At 43.1% G+C, this 22,767-nt stretch overlaps 1 protein-coding gene across 1 annotated transcript in view; it reads right to left on the bottom strand.

Moving 5' to 3' along the window:
- The window catches only part of MDGA2 (MAM domain containing glycosylphosphatidylinositol anchor 2), a gene marked incomplete at its 5' end in the record, with an annotated part of 252,942 nt that overhangs the window by 7,705 nt on the left and 222,470 nt on the right, over positions 1 to 22,767 (bottom strand). Inside the window, 4 exons of the mRNA XM_027795564.2 lie at positions 3,571 to 3,701; positions 10,207 to 10,365; positions 11,478 to 11,633; positions 16,621 to 16,641. Of these exons, the coding sequence (XP_027651365.2) occupies positions 3,571 to 3,701; positions 10,207 to 10,365; positions 11,478 to 11,633; positions 16,621 to 16,641 (467 nt within the window). The remainder of the gene's footprint in view (positions 1 to 3,570; positions 3,702 to 10,206; positions 10,366 to 11,477; positions 11,634 to 16,620; positions 16,642 to 22,767) is intronic.

The following is a 22,767-nucleotide window of genomic DNA, read 5'->3' as shown; positions in this document are numbered from 1 at the left end:
AGTGGGAGATGACCCTGTAAATCACAGGGGTGCAGTAACAAGTCCAGCTGGATAAGCATCACCCAAGAAGTGTATCACAACGGTGCACGACGCCACCAGCCACTGCACTGCACATGCAATTCTCTGCTCTTGCCTTTCCGTGGAGGGCACATCCCTCAACCCTGGCCACAGACTCATCTCACCCCTTTGCTAAGCCGAGCATCCCCAGCAGGTGCCCGACCCTGAAGCGGTAAGCTGGCAATACTAGGCATGTATTTACAGCCTGTCTGTTGTGTCCTAAGCGAGGCGGCGAGGTCTGTGCTGGGAGCACTAAATAAATGTGAAAGCTGTGCATTTGGAGCAGGAGACTCCGTCGTTATTTTATTGAAGTGTGACACTGTAGGTTAATTACTATAACAAGGTGGATATTAATGCAACAGGGAACTGTAATTGGGAAAACAGTAAGTTTTTCCATAATTTACCCTGTTGTCTGAAGACAGTGTATCAAGTCATTATCCCTCTGACAATTTTTCAACTCTACCTCTGATGATGGGAAGTATTCAGCTCAAGAGGAAAATGTCTTCTCTTCTCCCCCTGCTCCTTGGCAGCAGGCATATAACCAGTCAACGGAGTTTAAAGTCAAATCTTTCCTGATAATGAAAAACACTGTTTCCAGACAAAAGGACTCTATACAAATACAACGGCCAGCATTTAATTAAAATCTGCATTTGGCAGTGCGTTTTATGGGCCTCAGAGACGGGTTGCTATTAGCCAGCTTGGCCACATGCTCAGAACAAATCACCACAGATGAGTGTTGGCAAGGCACAGAGCACAATCCAGCCTGCAGTTCACAGCTATGTGCAGGAGGTGCCAGATGATCAGAATTCCCCATCAGTATCCTGCAAACCCCATTACCTACATCTCTGTGACTTTACAAAGCTGTTGTTAAAAATACTGCTTTTAGCAGAGGAATGCAGGGGCTTCTGCGCAGGGCAACGGCCACCCTGCTCTCTTAATGGGGGAAATGGAAATCAGCCCTTATAGTGCCTCCAGAGCCAGCCCGAGTGTCCCCGGGGGATTCAGCTTGTTCTTCTTCAAGAGGATTTCAGACAGGTTTTACCTTCCTGGCCAGTCTCCTAATAAGAAGCAGAGGAGACTCATGAATGTCCCCAGCCGGACAGTGTGATGGCAAGGGTGTAAGCCCCTTACGCTCACTGTACGGGGCTGAACATCTCGGTGGTCTGGCAGGGTCAGACCAGTCCCTCTTCTGCCAAAAATGTCTTCAACACAAGAAGGTGTCAAGGGCAGCGTAGCTGAAGGCAGTGGCAACACTCCTGCTCAAATCTGAACTAAAACTGACAGCCTCCTAGACGCCAGCATGCAATGTATCGCTCCCACACCCTCCCTTTCCCCCCGTTTATTCTTTAAAAATACTTAATAAGTGACTATCTTACTGAGATAGATAGCTCTTAGGTGATACTTTTTCTGATTCAAAGCACCATAGTCCTCTCAGTTCTTCAAGACAGAAGCTTTGTTATATATTACAGGGACTAGGAAGGTATAAACCAAATCTGGGCTGCACTTTTACCCATATAAATTAACCTATAAAAAGTTTTAATTTCTTTGTCAGTGTACTGTTTTACTGCAAAGATTCACTTCAATTCACTCTCCTTAAATTTAACTGGGAGCTTTATATTCTTTCCTACTTAGACTTCTAAATGGAAAATAAAGTGCTTGATGCAAGAGCTGCTAAAAAAAGTAATTTAAGGTTCCAACTGCTCTGACATTTATTTGTTATATTTGTGCAGAGCTTCACAACTTTACATTCATTTTATGCTGAAGCCTTTAAACATAACAACGTAAAAGGTGAAAAACAGCTGAGCAGAGGAGCTTCCATGTTGTGTACCAGCTAGTGGCACCAGCGAATATGGTGTTGAAGTGATGCGAGTAAGGTGCACCGGTAGCAGAAGTGGCTCCTGTAACTTTTCTGAAAGCAACGGGGCCCCGTGTGAGGGCTGGTGCTCAGACCCACAGTGACAGCAGCACCCACCCTGGGCACAGGGAGCCGCTCGCTGCGGTCTCCGGTTGCTCTGCCAGTGCCTTACGCCGGATGGCTGCCTGCAAGGCAGACACCCCAGCTTTCCCTTCCACCCAAAGCCACGCCTTCTTCTCCATGCTGATGAGGTGACCCCGGGTTTGCCCCCCATCTCCTTCGTCCACCCCTCCACATTGCTGGTGCCAAAGCCCTTGCCCCTCTCCAGCTGAGGCTGCTGTCCTCATCCTTCCCCTACCTCTGCTAACGCCTGTCCCAGGTCTCGGGAATCCCTCTCAGACAACACTGCAATTGCTTTGGTTTCAGCTGCCCAGCCACCTCTCCTCTCCCTTTACCAGTCCACTTTTCATGTTCAGATACTAAATAATTTTTCTCTCCTTCACCGTTCAGACTTCTTGGACTTATCCTGACTTCACCAATGCAAACTCACCCACTCTGATCAGCTCCCTTGTGCTTGGCACCATGCTCTGAGTGTACTTTAACACTCGTGTCCCTCTTCTCCACACTCTTCCTCCCTGGTTCTGCCACTTTTTTCCACTCAAACATCATGTAATGCTATACCTCGCATATCCCCCTCTTGCAGTTTTCTTCTAATTTCCCTCCATGCAACGCCTCTGCAATCACGTGCACCAAAACATTTCTCCTCTGATGTTGCCTCTCATGCACGGGAATAAAAGCAAAGGGTCAGGATCAGTAATTACCCATAAAGCGAATCCCAATCTGCATGTTTGAGATAGCAGTTTTGACTCGCACCGAATGACTTTTAATTTTCCCCCAAAGCCATTACCTCCCCCAGGGGACTTGGAGGTTACAGAGAGGGGACAGAGGAGCCTGGTGAACATTGCACCGCAGGGCACAGCTTGTGACTCCCATCTTCCATGACGATACTCCCAGCCTCAAACACACGAGGGCTTGCTCACAGCAGCTGCCTTTTTGGGTCCGTTCCAGTTACAAACAGCTCATAGCATGAATGAGAACTGCCCATAAGAGTCTATCAGCATCTCACTGTCAAACCAAAAATGAAATGTGTGAAAACCTGTCATAACTTGCATGTACCTAGCGAACGAGGCGTGCAGCTCTGCCGTGCCAGGAGCTCTGCGCAGGCAGCACTGCTGCTTTGGCAAAGACTTAGAGATCATTCCTTTTTCTGCAGAAAATGCTTGTATTTCAAGAGACCTCTAACACAGGCACTGTAGCATGGACCCTAAATATTCTTTCACAGAAAGTAATTCTGTATTCCAGTCGCTAATCTGAAATTCAAAAATGTTTTGTACTGGCTACCAGCATCTTCTGAAAACTGAAAGACACTTTGCCTTCAAGCAAACAGCTACTGTTCTGTCATTAAAATGTGCATTATTAAGCTCTATGGTGCTCACCTATTTAAAGCAAAGAAAGCAATTATCTATCCATAAAGCAGCTTTCAGACCTGAAATGAAGCTGTGAAATCCTGTGTCAGAAGGAAAGGGTCAGCATACACAGGCCCTCCCCTCCAAAAACCAAATGCTCCTGTTCCCGGTGTGTGATGCACAAGCCATTACCTGAAACGAAGTTGGGGGGTTTATATTAACACGGGCTTGGTTCCAGTGCTGTCCTTTATTTCCACTTGAAGACCACAACGGGTTCTCTATTGCAGTCTGACCTTTCAAACGCAGGTACACGTTCAAGCTTCCTAGAAGAAAGGTGGAGAACTGGAATTGGTTAGGCTTTCCCATGGAGCACAGATGCTGTGCTGGGTACGGCAGAAACCCCCTACTCACACCCCCTTCCTACTTTGCAGGGGCCTCTGCTAGGGCTGAGTGGATGTGGCGAGTTTCTTGTTGTAAATTCAAAAACTTTTAATCTTGGGAACACTGTGAACTGGTGATGTGAATTCACAGCAGAGGTAAACTCAGTGCGCAGGGAGTGCTCTGCCGTTGTGGGCTGGGTGGTCGCACCCATTGCTCCTCAGGAAGGACATGAGGCTTCCCAGGGTAAGATGGGTTGAAAATATTTTTCTGTGCTTTAGTGTAAATCAGGCATTTATAAACTCTTTACCCAAGGATAAATAAGCAACTGGATTGCTTTATCCTTAGCTTGTGCTTATAAAGACTGTCCAGCTTTTTGCTTCCTCTGTACACCATTTAAATAAGCGTGCCGTAGAGCCTTGCAAGTCTATCTCAGAGACAGATGTGATGCCCTTACGCCTGCTAACGACTATTTCTGAAGGACAACGTAATCCTCCGAGTCAAAATAACCCCAGTAAAGCCCCTCCCTGTGGAGAAAAACCTCATAGACCTGGGTCTTTCCCCACCGCTGACCATGAAGTTACTGGTTCCAGCACAGGCATTATTTGCAACAGGTAACAGACCGTCCGCATTCAGCAGCCCTTCTCTCTGGTTAATCGCACTGTCTCAGACCATGAACAGAAACAAGGGTCTTGGTGTGCCAACAGACAGCAAATGCATTGACTTCATTTAGCAGACTTCAGTAATTCACATGGGTTTTGGAGATTTTGTTCCTTCTTGCCCACCACTGTTATCTGCAGATGTGTGAGGCAGTGACGTCTCTTTGTACTATGAAAATCACTGCATTTGCCTTCATTCAAGAAAGTTCAGATGGTCAAGTTCACATAAGACTACTGGTTTTTTTATGGTGTTAGGCATGGCAGCTGGGGAGCTTGTACAAATTATATTTGCAATGAAACCTCTCAGATCTGAGGCAGCTGCACAGTGACTCAGCTACTGCTAATAAAAAGTTCTTACTTCTAGCAATAGCAAAACTCAGTGCCTTGAAAAACATAAGGCAAAACGTGTAATGGAGCAGCAAATATTCTCATCACGGCTATTTCACCAGGGTGCCCAGAATGAGGCCATACATCTTCTTTGAAGGAGGTGGGGGCAGCGATGCTCGCTGGAGCAACTGGGCGGTACCATGTCTCCCACCTGCCTCCTACTGCAGCGTTTTATTTCTCAAATGCAGGGGAGGGTGCAGAAGGAGCATAAAGGAAACACGGCTTCTAACGAGGCCGTTCTGTCTGCCTGCATCCACACTACCGGGTAAAAGAAAAAGATGTGAAACAGAAAGTGTTTGCAAGAAGGAAAATGCTCAGGAGGGTTCCCTGCAGCAGCCCTGCAGCCCAGCCCAGCAATACGTTGCAGCAATACAGCAAGCAGCTGCTCCGCCTCAGCCCTCTTCCAAACGGCACCAGCAGCTCTTGGGCAAGGTTTATCTTATTCAGCTACAACAGTTCTCCCTTCCTTCCCATCTGCTTCTCTCCAAGACTTTTTTCAACAACTGTGCTGGGTCTACGGTCTGAATAAAGGCAGGGTCTTAGACAAGACTACATTAAGTTATAAAATAAGAGTTATATGTAACATTATTTTTCTAAAAGACAAAAAGCAATGTCCATATCAAGAAAAAAATGAATTGCTGGCTAATTGTTTCACCTGTTTTTGCAGGCTGATATAACCCATACCACAGGGCTGTTTGGAATAACTGAATAATTTAGGTATGAAAAGCATGTAATTCCATCACTGCTGAGGTTATAGGGATGTAAGATTGTTCGCAGCATACTCAGACCCTCTGTGTCACAAAATTTCTTCAAATTAATAGCTGAATGATATCAGTCTTACTTAAAATACAAAATAGCCGTTCCTGTACCAGGTATGCTCATTCGCTGCCCAGCATGTTGATTGGTATGGATATTCCTGCCTGGTCCTCTTCGCTAGATATGCAGACATCCTTGCCCGAAGCATCGCTGAAAACTTAACTAATGATACAGATTACTAATAACTTAACTAATGCAACAGATGCTTATCCTTGAAATTCTGCCAGAAAATTTTTGGAAAAGTTATGTGGCCTTTGCAAAGCTGATGCTGTGTGGGAGGATGGGTTGGCTATAGGGTTCACACTGAGGCACGGCCAGCAAGGATTCACCTAAAGATTTCTGACTACTCCAAACTCCAGACAAATTGGGTAATGGAGTGACTCTAGGAGACAAAAACAGCAGGCAGGAGTCACAGCTGTGAGTTAAGGAATAAGGTTTACTTCTGCCATGACAGCACAGGGTGCTCCGGAGACATCACCAGCTGCAACACAGGTGGCATTTTGAGCACCATCGCTGTGTGAACACAAACAGCATCCTCAGTGTGCTCTGACAGCATGTTCTGCTTCCACTTTTTGTTTTGTGATGGGTCTCCAATGACAAGAAAACTCATTGTTCTTGGAGCATCAATTGAAAATGCTCCATTTTGGGGTGCAGATGGAGAACTCTGAAATACAGTTTTAAAAGGTGGTGACAGCTCTAATGTAACTACAACCTCTTTCTGTCTTAATGCAGGGACACAATAAGGACAGTGACTCTTCATCTTCTTCTTCCGCAACAATGGCTTGTTGTTTGCTGCAAATCAAGTAATGGGAACTTATTTCTCTTACGCTTTAGGGATAAGCTACCTTCTGCTTTTGAAGGGTGTGGAGCGGAGCACCTGCAGTTTCTCTGGCAGCCAGCACTCCCGCAGTTAGCTCGGTGTGGTCTGTCAGGAATTGCAATCTGAATTGTAAGTAAGAGCCATCTATTTCAGGTAAAGACATACTTTATCTTCCTGAATCTAACTGCCCTGGCATAGGATGTAGGTCCTTGTTTATCTCATCAGAGCTGTGCTGTAGCCTAAGTGCTAATCTCAGATCTGTGCTCTGTTCTCTGCAAAGACACCCAAAGTACTTCTCCTTATCACTACAAAAATTTTCAGCCTCTTCTCCAGAGACACCAAAGACCCAAACAGCAGGCGCAGAAGCTGAACTGGATAAACTGGCAGGCTGTCGCTTTTTTTTCAATATAGTGCAACAGGCATGTTCTCAATTTGATGTCACTGGTGTCACTCATTTTTAAGACTGGAGGGTGAAGCAGGTTTTCCCCTAAGCCTCCAAGACCACTCCACATCAGCAACAGAGCATCATGCCAGGACGATATTCCATTTCATTAGGGAGCCTTCAAAACCTTGTTGGAAACGCAGAAAACATTTTGATGAGCACCGAAACTGTTCTAGAAACAAAGTACTCTGCCCCTGAGACATGGGAATAATAGCCCTAATACTGCTTGGAAATCTTATGGATAAGTTGGGAGAATAAAGCAATCCAGTGGAGATGTAATGAAGTCTGCTGAATAAAGTTACAGGACTTTGGATGAAAAATCAAAGGTTAATGACCACGCTTCTTGTATGAACACACTGTCCCCAGGTCCAAGGAAAGAAAAGGCTGGAATTTATTTGAGCCAAACTCCCCTGAAAGACACTTCCAGCTTTCAATTAATTCAGGTCAAGAATCAGCAGCTCACAGCTATTCAAAAGAGAGATCCCACAGCACAGAGATCATACAGGGAGTCTCAGTTAGCAGCTTCTATCCTGTTCTCGTGAAGAAATCAAGGAGCTGACAGCGCACATTACAGCCAATAGCTGCCCCGACTGGCAGCGCTCACTCCCAAATGGGGATAAGAAGCACCTTCTGTATGTCATCTGCAAACTCCAGAACAGCGGTGAAGGGTCAAGGCTTCTAACAGCTTGTGATAAACAGTCAATCTGTTTCAGCAATAAGATTTAGAATTATCCATGGGGGATTAATCCTTCATAAAATGTGATTCTTCTGAAAAAAAAACATTGCCAATTAAATATTTCCCACGGAATCGTTGATGTTGGAGGCACCTCTGGATTTCATCCCCTCAAAACCCCTGCTCAAAGCATGGTAGTTTAGAGCAGGTTGCCCAGGACCACGTGCAATTGTATTTTGGGTACTCCAAGGTCAGAGACACCATAAACTCTCTGGGCAGCCTCTGCCAGTGTCTGGTTGCCTTCACGGTTAACTCCCCCTCCCCCCCCCCCCCCCCCCTTTTTTTCTTATGTTTAAACAGAATTGCCTCTATTTCAGGTTTTGCCCATTGCCTCTTGTCCTGTCCCTGAGCATCTCTCAGCTCCATCTTCTTTACACTCTCCCTTCAAGTATTCATATATATTGGTGAGATCCCCCTGAGCTTTCTCCTCTCGAGGCTGAGCAGTCCCAGCTCTCTCAGCCTCCCCTCAGGTGACAGATACTCCAGTTCCTTCATCAGCTTTGTGGACCTGAGCTGAACCCTCTCCAGTAAGCCCATGTCTGTCCTGCACTGGGGAGCCCATCACCAGAGCCAGCACCCCAGCTGTGTCCCACCAGTGCTGAGCAGAGGGGCAGGATCCCCTCCCGGGACCTGCTGGCTCCGTCTGCCTGATGCAGCCCAGGAGGCCGGTGGCCATCCTTACCACAAGGACACATCTTCTGAAACGCTGTGTCATGATAAGGTTTGCTTTGTCTGGGCAAGTCATTGTGTTATAATAAGACCTTTCCTAACCCAAAGTAATTTCTAAGAGCACAAACCTTTAAAAACTGATTCAAGCAGTAGCTTCATCAATATGGCTATTCGTACAATAACCATGTGCTTAAATCATCGAAGTCTTAGAATTTCATCACTCATAAGGTTTTTCTTTTCTCTTCATTATCCTCATGTGAATAATTTCAGTGACAGAGTTCACATCTGGGTAATCAAATGGTATATATTTTCTGATTTCATAATTTATTTCTGTATGCATGTTGCATTCTCATGTGTTTCATAACATTCTGTCATAAGGAATTAAAATTTTTATTTTAGTAAATGTGTATGAGCGTGCATTCAAACACATGGTTGATGCTACTTATTTACTATTTTTCTGTCAGTCTGCTCTTTAAAGACAGAATAATATGTAATTTTGTACAAAGCTATTCAAAAGTAGATAAATTTGAACATTTTTTTCAGCATTAAGGAACAAAACTGATAGTGAGCAATTTTGGTTTTTGACAACTAGGTGTCCACATTGCCGTGAACTCCTATGTAACAAGGATCGTAACGAACGTTCGCCAGTCATCATGGATATCATCTTCACCTGTGGATCAGCTCCTTCATCCACCAGCATTATACATGTCAATTCAAGAAATTACACATAAACAGGAAAGGGTGATCTCAGCAAGAAAAACTAAGGACACAGACACTTGCTGAAAAGGTAGCCCCAGGAAAAACCAAAACGGCACCAATGAGAGGTGATTGTTTTGTGGACAGATGTCAGCCTCAGCGGCTGTTTTCCTTATATTTTATCCCAACACTAAGGTATTCCAGAAAGACTCTTTGACCTTTCATGTTTGTAACTTTGCTCTTCACTGTCATACCAGAAACAGCCTGGTACATGACTATATAGGGCAGTTTATATTTATTTCACTAAGCGTGGCATGGCTCAGCCACTTCCTTCCAATAAACAGCCAAGCACTCACTGCAACACAGAGCCAGGAAAATTCAGACCTGGGACTGCATTCGCATGCTCACAGTGCAGAGACGACCAACAAAAAAACAAGCAAACTTGTCTGCTCTGTTTAAAATCTGATCTCTGCCTGGAGGCAGGTGAAGGTTTTCTGAAGCAAGCACCAGAATGCACCGTGAGGATGTGTTTGCCCTTCAAGTATATATAATAATACATCAAGTCAGGTCAGCCTGGTACTGGAAAGCCTCTTGACACACTGGTAAGCACCGAGCACCCCACAGGAATTTAGAGGATTTATAAAAATTGGCTGTCTATCGTTTATGCTTTTATATTTTCTCACACCTTTTTCTCATACTACATGAAGAAATTAAATGTGTGTGCGTTGAAAGAGCTACGACTACAAATAGACTTACAGATTCATCTTGAAAATATATACTCCCACAGCTTGTGAGCAAATTGTTCACAACTTTTACAAAAGAACCGTGTGCTGCTGCATTGTATGCAGGCTGCGCCAGCACACAAGTACTGCTGCTAATTGCTCAAGCCTGAATCTAGCGATGAGTGACTCAAACCACTGTGTTAGTATCAAAGTCCTTGCAAACATCACCTTTTCCGTTTGCAGGCTCTAAAGTTCCCTGCTCAAAACCTCGCATACACACAAACCCACTTTCCAGCTATAACAGGGGCTCCTGCTAGTGTGCCGATTAGTGAAAAACACGTTTCTACAGCAATTAGGATGCCACCAGGCACCTCTCTTGCTAGCTTTGCTTGCAACTGGCCCTTGCAGGTGTTGGCAGTCCTCCTGGGCTTTTCTTTCGTACAAGCGGACATTTCTCCTGCTATTTTTCCCAAAGTGAAAAGACAAGGTCATTGGCTTTCTCTCACCTATGTGCTGTCCATACATGTGATAGTAGAAGCTAAAACAGTAGGCTGTGTTCGTAGCTCCATAAGGATTTTTGGGAGCAACACTGAAAACAGGACTAACAAGTCTGGCCTTTTCTCCTTCCAGCCTGGGGCGTGACGTCTCGATGTACATGTAGAAACCTATGGGAAGTCCAAATGGCAATTGTTAGGTTGCAGTCTTCAAAATCCAACACACATACAGATGCAAGAAGACACCAGTTCTCTCAAGCATCTTGGTTCATTTTTCATTCATCTGACATCACCATGGTTTCTGGGACATCTTTTTTCTGCATTAAGCCCATGTGTTTTCCACAACTGCTTCAAAGAGGTGTTTTCTACCAAGAGTAAAATCAGGGCTAGCAGGTCAGTACTTGTAAACAACTTCAAATTGATGTAACATTGTACATTCACAAGAAAAGAAAAAAATCTTTATGATGGGGTTCAGACTTCAGTCTCAAGAGTGCAGTTTGTTCCTATAAAGAGTGAGCAGGGAGGACTTGTAAAATAAAGGGAAAATATCTTGACGGAATCCTCTCAACGAACATTTTCAACTGACCGTGCCAATCACATGTTCAAAAGCTCACTTTCATGAAAGAAGACAACATTAATTTATTCTGACCCTGGCCTGTGCCAACAAAAGATACCATTTACTTAATATAACCAAGCAAATACAATGCAGTATGATTTTTTTCTCCCCTTTGGTAGTGCAAGCGGGATGCATACAATGAAATAGCATGAGTTACCGCAGTACTTGATAAATTTGGCACAATATGTCTGACTTTTCAAATGCAAATATACTGCAGTCAAGATGGCATGCTTCTGTTAACCAGGATAGCAGATTGGAAATTACATATTTTAGCATCACCCAAAGTAAAAATGGGGCAAAACCCCGCCTCATTGTGACAGTCTGAGGGAGCCCAAGTTAGAATTTAGAAGAAATAAAACAGAAGAATATTTCAAGATGTGCCAGAATGCTTCCCCACTAGACTATAACACGAAAGCAATTGCTTTGAAAATGGCACAACAGAAACAATACAAGATGGTTAATGGCACTGTTAGCGGGTTGTGCTTAGGGACCAGCCACGTGCCTCAGCACCGGCGATTTCTGTTATAAGTCCTTGAAGTATGCCCATTCTTGGTATGGTCAAGAAAAATAGCATAGCTGGCTGAGCTGGCTGTCCTGGACAGGTCCCTCACCCCAACGGAGCAGCAGAGCTCCCAGTGCCGGCACCAGGCGCACCGCTGGAGCTTACCTTCCTTGGAGCCAGTGCGGTCTGCGTTCGGCCCCGTGTTCGGGGTGTATTTTGTGTCTCTAGTGGCAGTGCTTTGTTTTGTCCAGTCGAAATTGTCTGTGTCATCTTGAGTGAAAAGGCAAATGTTACCATCCTCAAACCCACAGTGGAACTCTCCTGCCAAGGCAGCAAATGAGCAGAAATTTAGTGGCTGAAGCTATTCATCCTATGATTGTTGGTCAAAGCACTTGTCAATTATAACAAACACATTGTGGGATTATGCTTATTAACTGCACTGGAAAACAGACATACATTTGTTTTATGTCCGTTTCTAGCTTTTAGCATATGTTTGGTTTTTTTTTGCAGTAACCTCAATGAAAAGGAAATCATGGTCATCAATCTGTGTTGGTGTTACTTAAAATTATATTCAAATCCTATGATACAGATCATCCCCACGTATTCAGATGTACACAATTGCCCTTAGAGACACTGTCTCTTCTTACCCAGCCAGCATTTTTAAAAAGCTGAGAACAGGCAGCACGTCTGTGAAACATGACCCATTGGGGAAAAAATAAAAAGTGGGTTATTTTGGTTTAGGGATAAGACCATTAGGGAAAAGAGGATGGCAGTTTTTCAAAATGAAAACATTTTCTCCAAGCAACATGTCCAAAACTAATCTTCTTTTCACTAAGGATGGGGAAACAAGTAATGGTTAAAATGAGAGTAAAGCAACTTCAGCATAGACATGAAGAAAATCTCTAAAAATCAGGACAGTGACGAACATGAATGAATTGCTCAGGAAGAGCACTGTATCCCCATCACCAGATTATAATAATCAATTAGATAAACACCTGGGAGGAATGTTTAGGTCTGTCTGAACCTATATGGGCAGGACAGGTGACTGTATCATGTCCTGAAGACATCTCCTAGATTTTCACTATGAATTCTGTTATGTACTTGAGGTCAAATGCTAAAAGCTTAGAAGCTCATGTCTAAAGAATAAAAATGCCAAGAACCCCAGAGAGGATTACTGGGATCCTCTCCTTTGTGAAACAGAGGTCTGTGAAACATATCAGTCCAGTGATCCTACCTGCTGGGTTATGATGGGATGAGAAAGTCCTACTGTCAGATATTTAGGAACCAAAATAAATTAAAATTTCAAGGTTCAATTTTCATCTCAGAAGAGAATAAGGCCCCATGTAGTAAAATGTGCAAAAGCTTAATTTTATGCACACAAACAGTTCCTGCTGAGTTTACTCTTCCAGCAAAGTCAATTGATTTATCTGAGAAAACAAGCAAATCCCTCTTCTCTAGGGAGAATGCAGCTGTCTGCATACTGTGTCAGCTATGGCCTTCTTTATAGGGGTGCAATTTATATTCATTGTTATGAGGGGCTCTAACACCAGGCGTCATGGGATTATTCATCTGTGTTACATTGAGAAGGTATATAAATGTTTGCAGGTTTGGGGTTGCACTGAACTATAAATCCACTTAAGCCACTGGAGCTTCACTGTAAATCAGTGAAGACAGAGAGACCCGGAGCTTAGCTTGGATATGTACTGCTAAGCAAGGATGCTGGTCTGAAGCTTATTTAAAATCAGATATTACTGCAGACTGAAAAAGCAGGCTTGAAAAATTCATTCCAAACCCCAAGGTGCATTAGGAGTGATTTCTAAGTCTTCTTCATTCTGCTTCTCTTCATCCAAAGAGCAACCAAAACTGTACCCTCTGGACAACAGCCAGCACAAAGCACCATTCTATAATCCAGGTTATCACAAAAACGCGGTCCATGGAAGCTTCCGTGGCTATTAGCACCTCAAGGAGATGACTTGATTTCTCAGTAAATCTATCAGCTTTATTACAGCCTTCAGGAGAATCAATTTCCTAAAGCACACTTCCTTAACTGGCAAACATAACTGATAACCATCGGCATGATGGGGAGCCAGTTTCAGGATCTTGCACCTTGGTTTGGATCTGGAAGCAAGCTCTTCTAAATCCTGAACGTTGAATGATGAAGACGTAGCCATATAGAAAAATCAGTCAATGGAGGAGCACCATCATGAGCACCACAGAGAAGAAATATAAGTAGAGGTCTGATTGCGGTTCCTCCTGCGAGATGAGAAAACCAAAGAACGAGGCCACGAGGAATACACATGGGCAGATTTCATCCAAAGTCCTCCCAGATAGGAGCCTGTGAATAGATGCAGGCCAACATCTCCACCTTTATCCCACAGGCCAGGAAGAGAACATAAAGACCCTGACAAAGCTCTTGAAAGACACAAGGACTCGAATGAAGCACTCTGAACAAAATGCCAGCTGTGCCTCTCATCTCCAAGATTACCTTTTACGTGACTTGAGCTCCAAATTCACTCGGCATACACTATATTTTGTGCCTCTGGCTTCCACCTCCAGTTATACAAGCCCTCCCTGTAGCGAAAATGGTGCTCTTTCTACACAGCGTGATGAAATTAAAGGGAAAAACAGTAATTAAAGGAGAAAAATTCTGACTGCCAGATCCAGTCCTGCAGCAAAGTGAATTAACAGAAAGCATTTTCTGCCATTCAGCAGTTTCTAACACTGCCCCTCCAGTACCTTAAAAGCTGCATTTGCATGTCGCACCATGTCCTCAGAGCTTCATTAAGAAATTCCAAATCAGCAGAACAAAAGATTTTTCTTCAAGTTAAAAAAAAAAAAAAAAATCAGGCCAGATGGAAAAAGGCAAGTAAAAGTTTGCCATTTATTTAACAGGAAAACACTGGTTTCATGTGGGATGCCTTTTGGAAAACATTGGAAAAGGTTAGTGCTAAATATTCTTAGCACTAAACACTTCTTTAAAATGACAGAGGAATAAGAATGGGAAATGGTTCCCCAGGACTGCCTCAGTACTTTTCCTGTGCAAGAAGTAGGAGCATTTAAATAAATTAGGGCAAAATCTGAAACTGTTCTCCAGGTGAAACACTCTTCATTGAAGTGTGATTTTTTTTTCCCCATCTATTTCTGTAAAATTCAAGTTCACTACGACTCTAATTTCTAATATCTTCCATTATTCAGGTATAAAATTTAGTTGCACTAATTGATATGAAATCCTTAGGGTTTACATTAAATGGTTTATATTATCTGTTACAAAATAAAATGTAGATCTGAGGCAACATCTCCGTGTTTAAGTCATTTGACACTACTTGCTTATGTATTGCAGAAATTTCATAAAAAGGAAGGATTTATACAATATGATTATTACAGATTTAAAGCAGGAAGAATGCAACTTCAGTTTCCAATACAGGTATCTTGCTCAGTTGAATACAGCTCATACTCTTCATTCACAATGGTGTAAATAAAATTAGAATTCAGCCCATCAGGTTTAGAAAACAACAGAACTTATGTAGAAAGCACGGACAATGATGAGGTTGACTATGTTATGGCAGACAGAATCTCTCTTCTCCTGCTTACAAGTTTTTTGCAGACCCAGATTTCTTCCCTGTCAAAGGATTTCACTCAAAAAGGCTTTGGGGAAGAAAAAAGCAAACCAAAATTTTACCATCAGGTTGGTCATCTGAAAGAAATTACGTTGGGTACCCTCTAGTTCTGCTGGGCAAACTTTCCCATCCCCACCAGTACAGAGAGGCGGACCCAGAAAGCAGATGAAGGAAAGGATGGCCAGGTCACCAGAGATGCTTTCTTGTCCCTTGAGCTAACACGCTCCCTATCGCAAGGGCCACTCAGAAGCTACCTGGAGTCTACCACGTGCCTATGAGAGCTATAGAGACATTTTGAAAACAAGACTGTTTCAGACCTTAAAACCACAGAGGACTATAGTGTGAAGCACTTGGGATTGCAATGCATTTTCTTCTTAACATCACAGAGTACATATTTAATATATTAATTAGCAAAGGTCTCATCTACTGCTCATTTAAGTCAATGGGAGTGGTTCCTTCAGTTCCCGTGAGCTTTGAACTAAGCCCTGATTAATTATGAATGCTTTGCACAAGATCTGCAAATAAGTTTAAAATGTACAGGAAGGCTTAGCCGTGGTGTAGGAGGGATGGAGAGAGAGAAGCTGGTCTGCCTGATTACAGCTGCACGACAGAGCAGTAATGGCAAGCTCAACCCCCTCCCCTAGACAGGCACATACGTCCCCTCCCCTATACAGGCTGAATCCCTTCCCCTATACAGGCATTTTAGTGTATGTTATTAAAGGCAAGAGTAACGGTGGAATATATTGCGACAGCAAAATGTGCATTTGCTATGGCATGGAAGAAAATCACAAAGTAGATAGATGTGGGGGCTGTTAGGAATAGGGTGGGTTTACTGGGACTTACTAAAGCTCCAGCCGAGGCTCCCGGCAGTGGCATTTCTGGGGATTTGGTGCCCATGGAAAAGTGTAAGAACACACTGTAAGAGCAAGCCTTTCTACCCTGCAACATCCCTGCGCCTGAGCACCAGCACACCACGAAATACAGAGCCATAGTTTGCATCTTCAGTCATGCCTGTGGAGCTGTCTCCTGTGAATTTGCCTAAACCCTTTCACACCCAAGTTACAGTTTTAGTCTCCACATTCCTTTGTGCAAATGAAGTCCATGATTCCTCTATGTACTGAACGAATAAAACATCCTTTTTGTTTTAAAGCTGCAGATGATCTCCTGACTACCCTTGGAAGTATCAAAATGACTCAAGAGCTGCAAATGCAGTTCTTATGCAAGGCTAAATGAATTCAGAAAAATTCATAAACTGACTTCTTCAATATTTTTACCATACCTGCTGAGGAGCAGACACAGCTCCTACACAACACTTGAACTTTCAGGTGTTTAGCTACTCCCACGACATCACCCATACGTACTGAGCTGCATCACCCAGAAATGGAGGTTAGTTTTAGAACATTAGTATTTTCCTTTAGATGAACTGTTTGGGGCAGTGAGAAAGAAAGTTGAGCTGGAGCTGTAATTTTTCCTTCCTCCATGTCCTCTGCCTTTAGCACCTTGGCAGAACAAGAGGAATGACACCTTCAGCCACCAGCCCAGGTTGCACACAAAACTAAGGTGGTCCCTGCAATCCACAGGCTGCAACTGGAAGTGAAATACTTATCATTAACTTTTTAACTGTGAGGGACAGTGGGTGCAGGGACAGTACCTCGTACACATAAAAGCTAACAAAACAGAAGAATACTTACGTAGATGTGGGTTTACTGGAGCTGGAAGACAGAGCAAAAATAAAATTAGCACAAGGAAGAAATTCTTATCCATCAATATGCAGATTATCCTAAATTTCCCACTGTTCCCTCCCACTCAAGACCTTGATCATGGCTCCTACACTGAGACAGCCAGCAAAACTGGCATCTTCCTTTCCGAGTGCCTCCCTGGATACCCAAAGACAACAGTTTCAGTGAGAAACAATAGCCTCTCCCATCCACGATGTGTACGCTCCATCCCTAGTACCTGCAGCCTGGGGAATGATATGCTGTAATTAAGCATCAAACTTAGATGATTTGCACAGATATTGTAAGAATGGGGACTGCTGTACAGCAAAACTCCAGGTAATGCCTTTGAACAGGAATCCTACAAAACCTACAGAAGGGATGAATTCATCAAAATCAGAGGTTCCACATTGGACCTTATTCATCACTACAAATTTCATTTCAGCATTGTTCAAGAATACTTAACATAACAAATTACCCTTCTACTCAATGAATAATACTATTCTTCAATTTAAGATATCTGTACACTAGTCTTAAGAAACAGACAGCACTTGCATTCTTCTTAGAATTGCCAATTCTCCTTTTAAATAGCAGAAAGCATAAGCACAGCAAGTTTGAGAGAAGAAGTTTGATCTCGTTAGACCAAGAGACACAACCACGAAAAAACATGAGAGTCTTCTGGCCCAGAAACCCTCTTCTAGGGAGGATATACTTTAAAGATGTTTAAGAAGATGACAAAGGAAGGTGAAGCATGCTGTCCTAAAAAGCTGCCAGCAGTGCAGGCGCCCCCCCATGCCTGCTGGAGGACACATTCAGTGACCAGGACCCACCAGCATGGCTGGATCCCAGGTGTTGCCCTCCTGGGGCGGGCTCTGGGAGGCAGAGGGCAGCAGTGCAGCAATCCCCTCCATCCTGCATCCCATCCCAGCCCACTCCCCATCCCATGGCAGGAGGAGCCCACGCTGACACCTCACCTTGGGAGGCATCAAAAATAATTTTGCCAACAATGCAGAAAAGCTTTGAGGTTACTTGGCTGAAAAATATTATTTCTGTCTGTACTTTTATGGGTCTGTGCAATGCCCTGCATGACATGGCAGGACTGCTGGGTACTGGGAATCTTTGGGAAAACTGGCGCTCTTATCTTACAGACCCTTGGCAAAATTACAAAACACTCAACATTCACAGTGCTTTATTTTCATATGAAATTCATTTAAGGAGTATGTTCTCTATATACTAGAAACTAGAAAGCAGTGTGTTTTTCCATTGCTCCTGTGGAGACAGGCTGGGAGAGCTGGGCTTGTTCAGCCTGGAGAAGAGCAGGCTCTGGGGGGACCCTACTACAGCCTTTCAAAACATAAAGGGGGCTTATAAGAAAGGTGGAGAAACACTTTTTACCACAGTCTGTACTAACAGGAGAAGGGGCAATGTTTTTAAACTGGAAAAGGGTAGGTTTAGATTGGATATAAGGAAGACATTATTTATGATGAGGGTGGTGAGGTGCCAGAGCAGCTGTGGGTGCCCCATCCCTGGCAGTGCTCAAGGCCAGGCTGGATGGGGCTGGGGGCAGCCTGGGCTGGGGGGGAGGGGGGTCCTGCCTGGGGCAGGGGTTGGAACGAGACAATCTCTAAGGTCTCTCCCAACCCAAACCATTCTGTGACTTTGTGATTCATCTACTTTATTCATTAAGTACATTAAGTACTACATTAACACCTTAGTAGGCTGAAACAGAACGGAAGTCCAGCCTCAGCAGTACCTGCAGATATCTTAATCACCAGAATGGCTACCCAGGTTTAGGTCCACAGTAACCTGTACAATGCTAAAAACTAGAAATTGGGTTTGAATGAGAAATTGCTCCGCAGTTCTGTGCTACCTTTTTGCAGAAGGGTAAATCTGAGGATGGATGACTTAGGAAATGGCCCTTCTGCTATCAGTCCTTATGCATGAGCGAAACAGAAGGATGCTAAGCTCACAGTTGGAGTTGCATGTTATTAAAAGAAAACTTAACATACATTTTTATCTCCAAATAATGGGTGCATCTGGTAATGCCAGACACCAGTATGAGCATTGCTCCATGTGTCCTTGCTGCCCTTCTCATGCCATGTTTACAGACATGAACTGGTTTGAGACACCAGTCACAGACCCTGCATAGCTCTAGATTCAACCTGAAGTTTTCGAAACAGCTCTAAATTAGCGATGCTGCCATTTTATCTTGCCTTCTCTGAAACAAATGAACCGTGATTTGCCCCAGTGCAATCTTCTTAAGAAACTTAAGTCATTACATTATATTAGATAACTTCATAGCTTTTACCAACAAATTACCTTTCATTCTCTGAGAAACATTCATTTTGTGAAATCCTTGAGTGATTGAACCTAGAATTATCTGAAATTGCTGGGAACTACGTTTAGTGATGCTTGACTTGTAACTAAACGTACGGGTTTTTATGGAAACTATCATCAGCGTGTAACCCTGAGTCATGCTATTCAGATTGCTCACAGCAGCGCAAAAAAAGGCTTCTTGCCAAACTAGCTTCAGTTCACAGGGATTGACAAGAGCAGAAAAACAGATTAAAGCAGTTAGGCTGAACTTATCTAACGTCATAAACTAGAAAAAAAACCCAAAAAACCCCAAACCAAACACCAACTACCACAACCAAGAAAAAAAAAATGCAGAAATCCCGCTCGTCTGAGGAATACAGCATGCTGCTGTAAGACAACGTGCAATGGCTCCAGCTCTCACTGTGGAAAGGGAAGGTTGCTGCATGCATGACACACAGGTAGCAAGCTAAATTAGCTAGAAGGGGAAATTAATGGATGACTGTTGGAGTAAATTCCCAAGGGTGACTTTGAAATGTCTGGAAAACCTGTGCACCTCAGAGGGTTATTGCTGCTCTGCTCAGCTGGCCCTGGCTTGTGCTGGGAGGAAGGTTTTGCTTGCAGAGAATCTCAGGAGAAGAACAAGGTGTCATGAAGTGTTTGAGCATGGTTAGATCCAAGATGGATGAACCCTGAGTCTTCCTGCCATTCCTCCAGTGAGCAAAGAATAAAACCTGCTGGAATTTCAGTTTATTGGTTGATTTTACTTTTCACTGATCTGTATTTGTCTAGGTCACAGCTGAAAAATGTGGGTTGAATGTTTTTTCTTAATGCTTGCTCTTCTGCTAGGTGCAACTGCATATATGCAAAGACAGTTACATTTCCCACAGATCCTTCCCAACACCGATGCTTTTGCACCTTACAAGTGAGGTGGCCTTCAAAGACTGCAACATCATGTCTCTTTTTTAAAATAATAGTTCCAAAGCAAGCTTTCCTACCTGTGCAGAGGATAAAGCCATAGGTAAGCAGAAGCATGCTAGACGATCAGCTGCTGTGTTTTTTACCACAGGGAACTGGTTACTTGTGGTAATTACAACTAGCACCCTAAAGCTTTAATCAAGATCAAGAGTCCATATCTCTAAGCACTTGGTTTGCACAGACAAAGCAATCTTCACTGTAAATATTGGTACTCTGTGAGGACAAGGCATTCTTATAACAGCAATTACTCTAACTTATTTATAACACTGTATAACACTGGAAACGTATGCTGGTGCAAACTTATAAATCCTATCATTTACGCCCTATTTGGTAGCAATTTTATTTTTCTGTCACTAGAAATATAATAATAAGTATAATAGCAATAAATAATAACCACAATTACATACTCTTCTTTCCTACAGAATATGTGGAGTATCTGAACTTCATACGAAAATAAGCAAGCTGTACTACAAAGTGACTGGGTACCATCATCTACCTGCTGCTGTCGCAAGGGGCTGACCCTCATGTCAATGGTAGTAACAAGTTGTGGGCTTTTTCCATAGGAGGGAGCTAAACCTGCTTCTTTAATCACTGGTTAACTTAAAAAATATTTAAATACAAGTGCCTGTCTGAAACAGTGAGTGGTGAAGATTTAATTACAGTGGTTGGAGGACTTTACAGTCAGTTTATATCAAATAGGCTGACACAGATTTATGTAAAGTGATGGAGATAATATTTAAACTGTTACCACGAGACATATCTGCTGTTACTATGAGACATATCTGGCTTGTATTAGCCTACAAAACACTCATTAGTGCTACTTAAATTGCCCTGCTTATATTTACTCGGCAGACTGTGTTCACTAGCAGAGTAACATATGTATCTACCAAATAATTTGTCAAGTGATGTTTGGCTGTAATTATCAATGTCACTTCTACTGTGATGATTGCTCTTTTCTTTTGTCCTTTCGGCATGCAGAGGAGAGAACAATTCATGGCAGGCGAGGGATTTCCCTATGAAATGCTTGCACCATGGGTAAGTTTTTGATTCATGGGATTGGATACTGCCGCATTTTTGTTTTGTATTTACAGCTCCCACTTGGGATGGCAGGGTATACTGTAAAGAGCTCACTGCTCAGGTTTTCCTGCTGTAATAGTCTCCTTATTTTGGACTTTCAGATGGCTACCAGCAGGCTAGCAAGTTGGAAGCTGTTGTATTCATATATTAGCAATTTCCATGTTAATCTCCAGTTGTGGGGTTTAATTCAAAAGGTGATGTGCTCTGCATCACATACAAAGGAATGTAACCTAATTAAAAATTATTTCACAGGTAGCATTAATGTGGCTTAACTTCAGCAATCTAGAGGTTAGACACCTCACCTAAGAGTGCCATTGGAGTGTCTCTAAAGGCACTGGAGAGACACAGTCATGTCCAGAGGGTAATTCAACCCCTGGAAGAAAACTGGAGAAACCTTCTTGTTTCTAGCAAGGCAGCAAATGCAACCAACACATGGAAATGTCACCTTGATCCTTACACACTTTATAACTATTCTAGGGAGATCAGTTCTGTGTGGTACCTACCCAAGATTGTCCTGCTACAGAAGACAAGCTTTAGCTGTCAAAGTAAAACCTAGGTAGTGCATAGCCTTTCTATCTTCTATTTGCACAAAAATGAAACTCAACTATGAAAGTTAATGCATTTCTTAAAGGCAAAAGACACTGTTGCCATTTTTAGCAACTGTACAATGTGTCTGATCTGCTTTTCACACTGGCTGCATTTCTTTAAAATGGGGTGAAATCCTATTAGTCTGCTTAAAGTTTAAAAAAATAAGGCAAAAAATGTTTGCAGTCGGAATCCTCACCAGCAATAAAAAAAATACATCAGTGCATTTTAAACCTAGGAAAGAAACTTCTTTACTCTAAGGGTCATGGAGCACCAAACAGGTTGCCCAGAGAGGCTGTGAAGTCTCCATCCTTGGAGATGATTCAAGACCTAAAAGGACATGGTTGTGACTCCTCATCCTCCAAAAAAAGTATTCCTGAAGTGGTGGGATGAGAAAGAATGGCTGATACTGCCAGAGGCCAGTGTGCTTCTGGAGTACTGACAGAAAATGAACACACAGAAGCACATGCGTGCACACACACACACACACACACAAACACACAAATCCTACTGAAGATATCAAAATCCAAATGTTTTTATCCTTGCCTGAGGTCTTACAACTGAAAAAAAAATGTAATGGGAGAAAAATGTAAAAAATTCTCTTTTAAGAAACATTCACATTATGTCTTATATTTTCTGGGTATTTTTTATAATTATTTCTTACACTGATGCAGGCCTGCTGCTGTGCATCCTGCTAGCCCATTAACTGCTTTTATAAGATCCTAGCATTTCAGATTATAAGTATGGCACTGCAATAATGTATGTGATATCATTATTTTACAGTTGAAGCTATAGCATCCTTAAAATTAGCCTGGTAATACTTTGCTGACACAACAGTCATTGGATGAATGCTGAGATAAAAATACGTATTTTAAGCACACAAACCCTCAGCGGTTCTGGAATCCCTCGTCAAAGGGAAGTCACTTTAGGTTTATCTTACTGATTAGCATCTGGCTCATGATTTCTGAAGCTGTGAATTTGTCGGCACCAGAGTAATAGCACTGCGTACTGCTCCGAAAGCATCTCTCCATCTGGGGCACAAGGCAACGGCTTCCTCTCTCCTGGCGGCTGGATTTTGCATTGGCACCTCATCAGCGCCTTTGAAATGGGCTGTTCTTCACATCTGTGCTAATGGCAGATTCTAGCATAAAATTTTTCAGTAGACAAAAT

This window comes from Falco peregrinus, chromosome 1 (genome assembly GCF_023634155.1).
Source record: "Falco peregrinus isolate bFalPer1 chromosome 1, bFalPer1.pri, whole genome shotgun sequence".
Classification (NCBI taxonomy): Eukaryota; Metazoa; Chordata; class Aves; order Falconiformes; family Falconidae; genus Falco; species Falco peregrinus.
The sequence above is the reverse complement of the archived record's forward strand: the minus strand, read 5'-3'. Positions and strand labels throughout refer to the sequence as shown.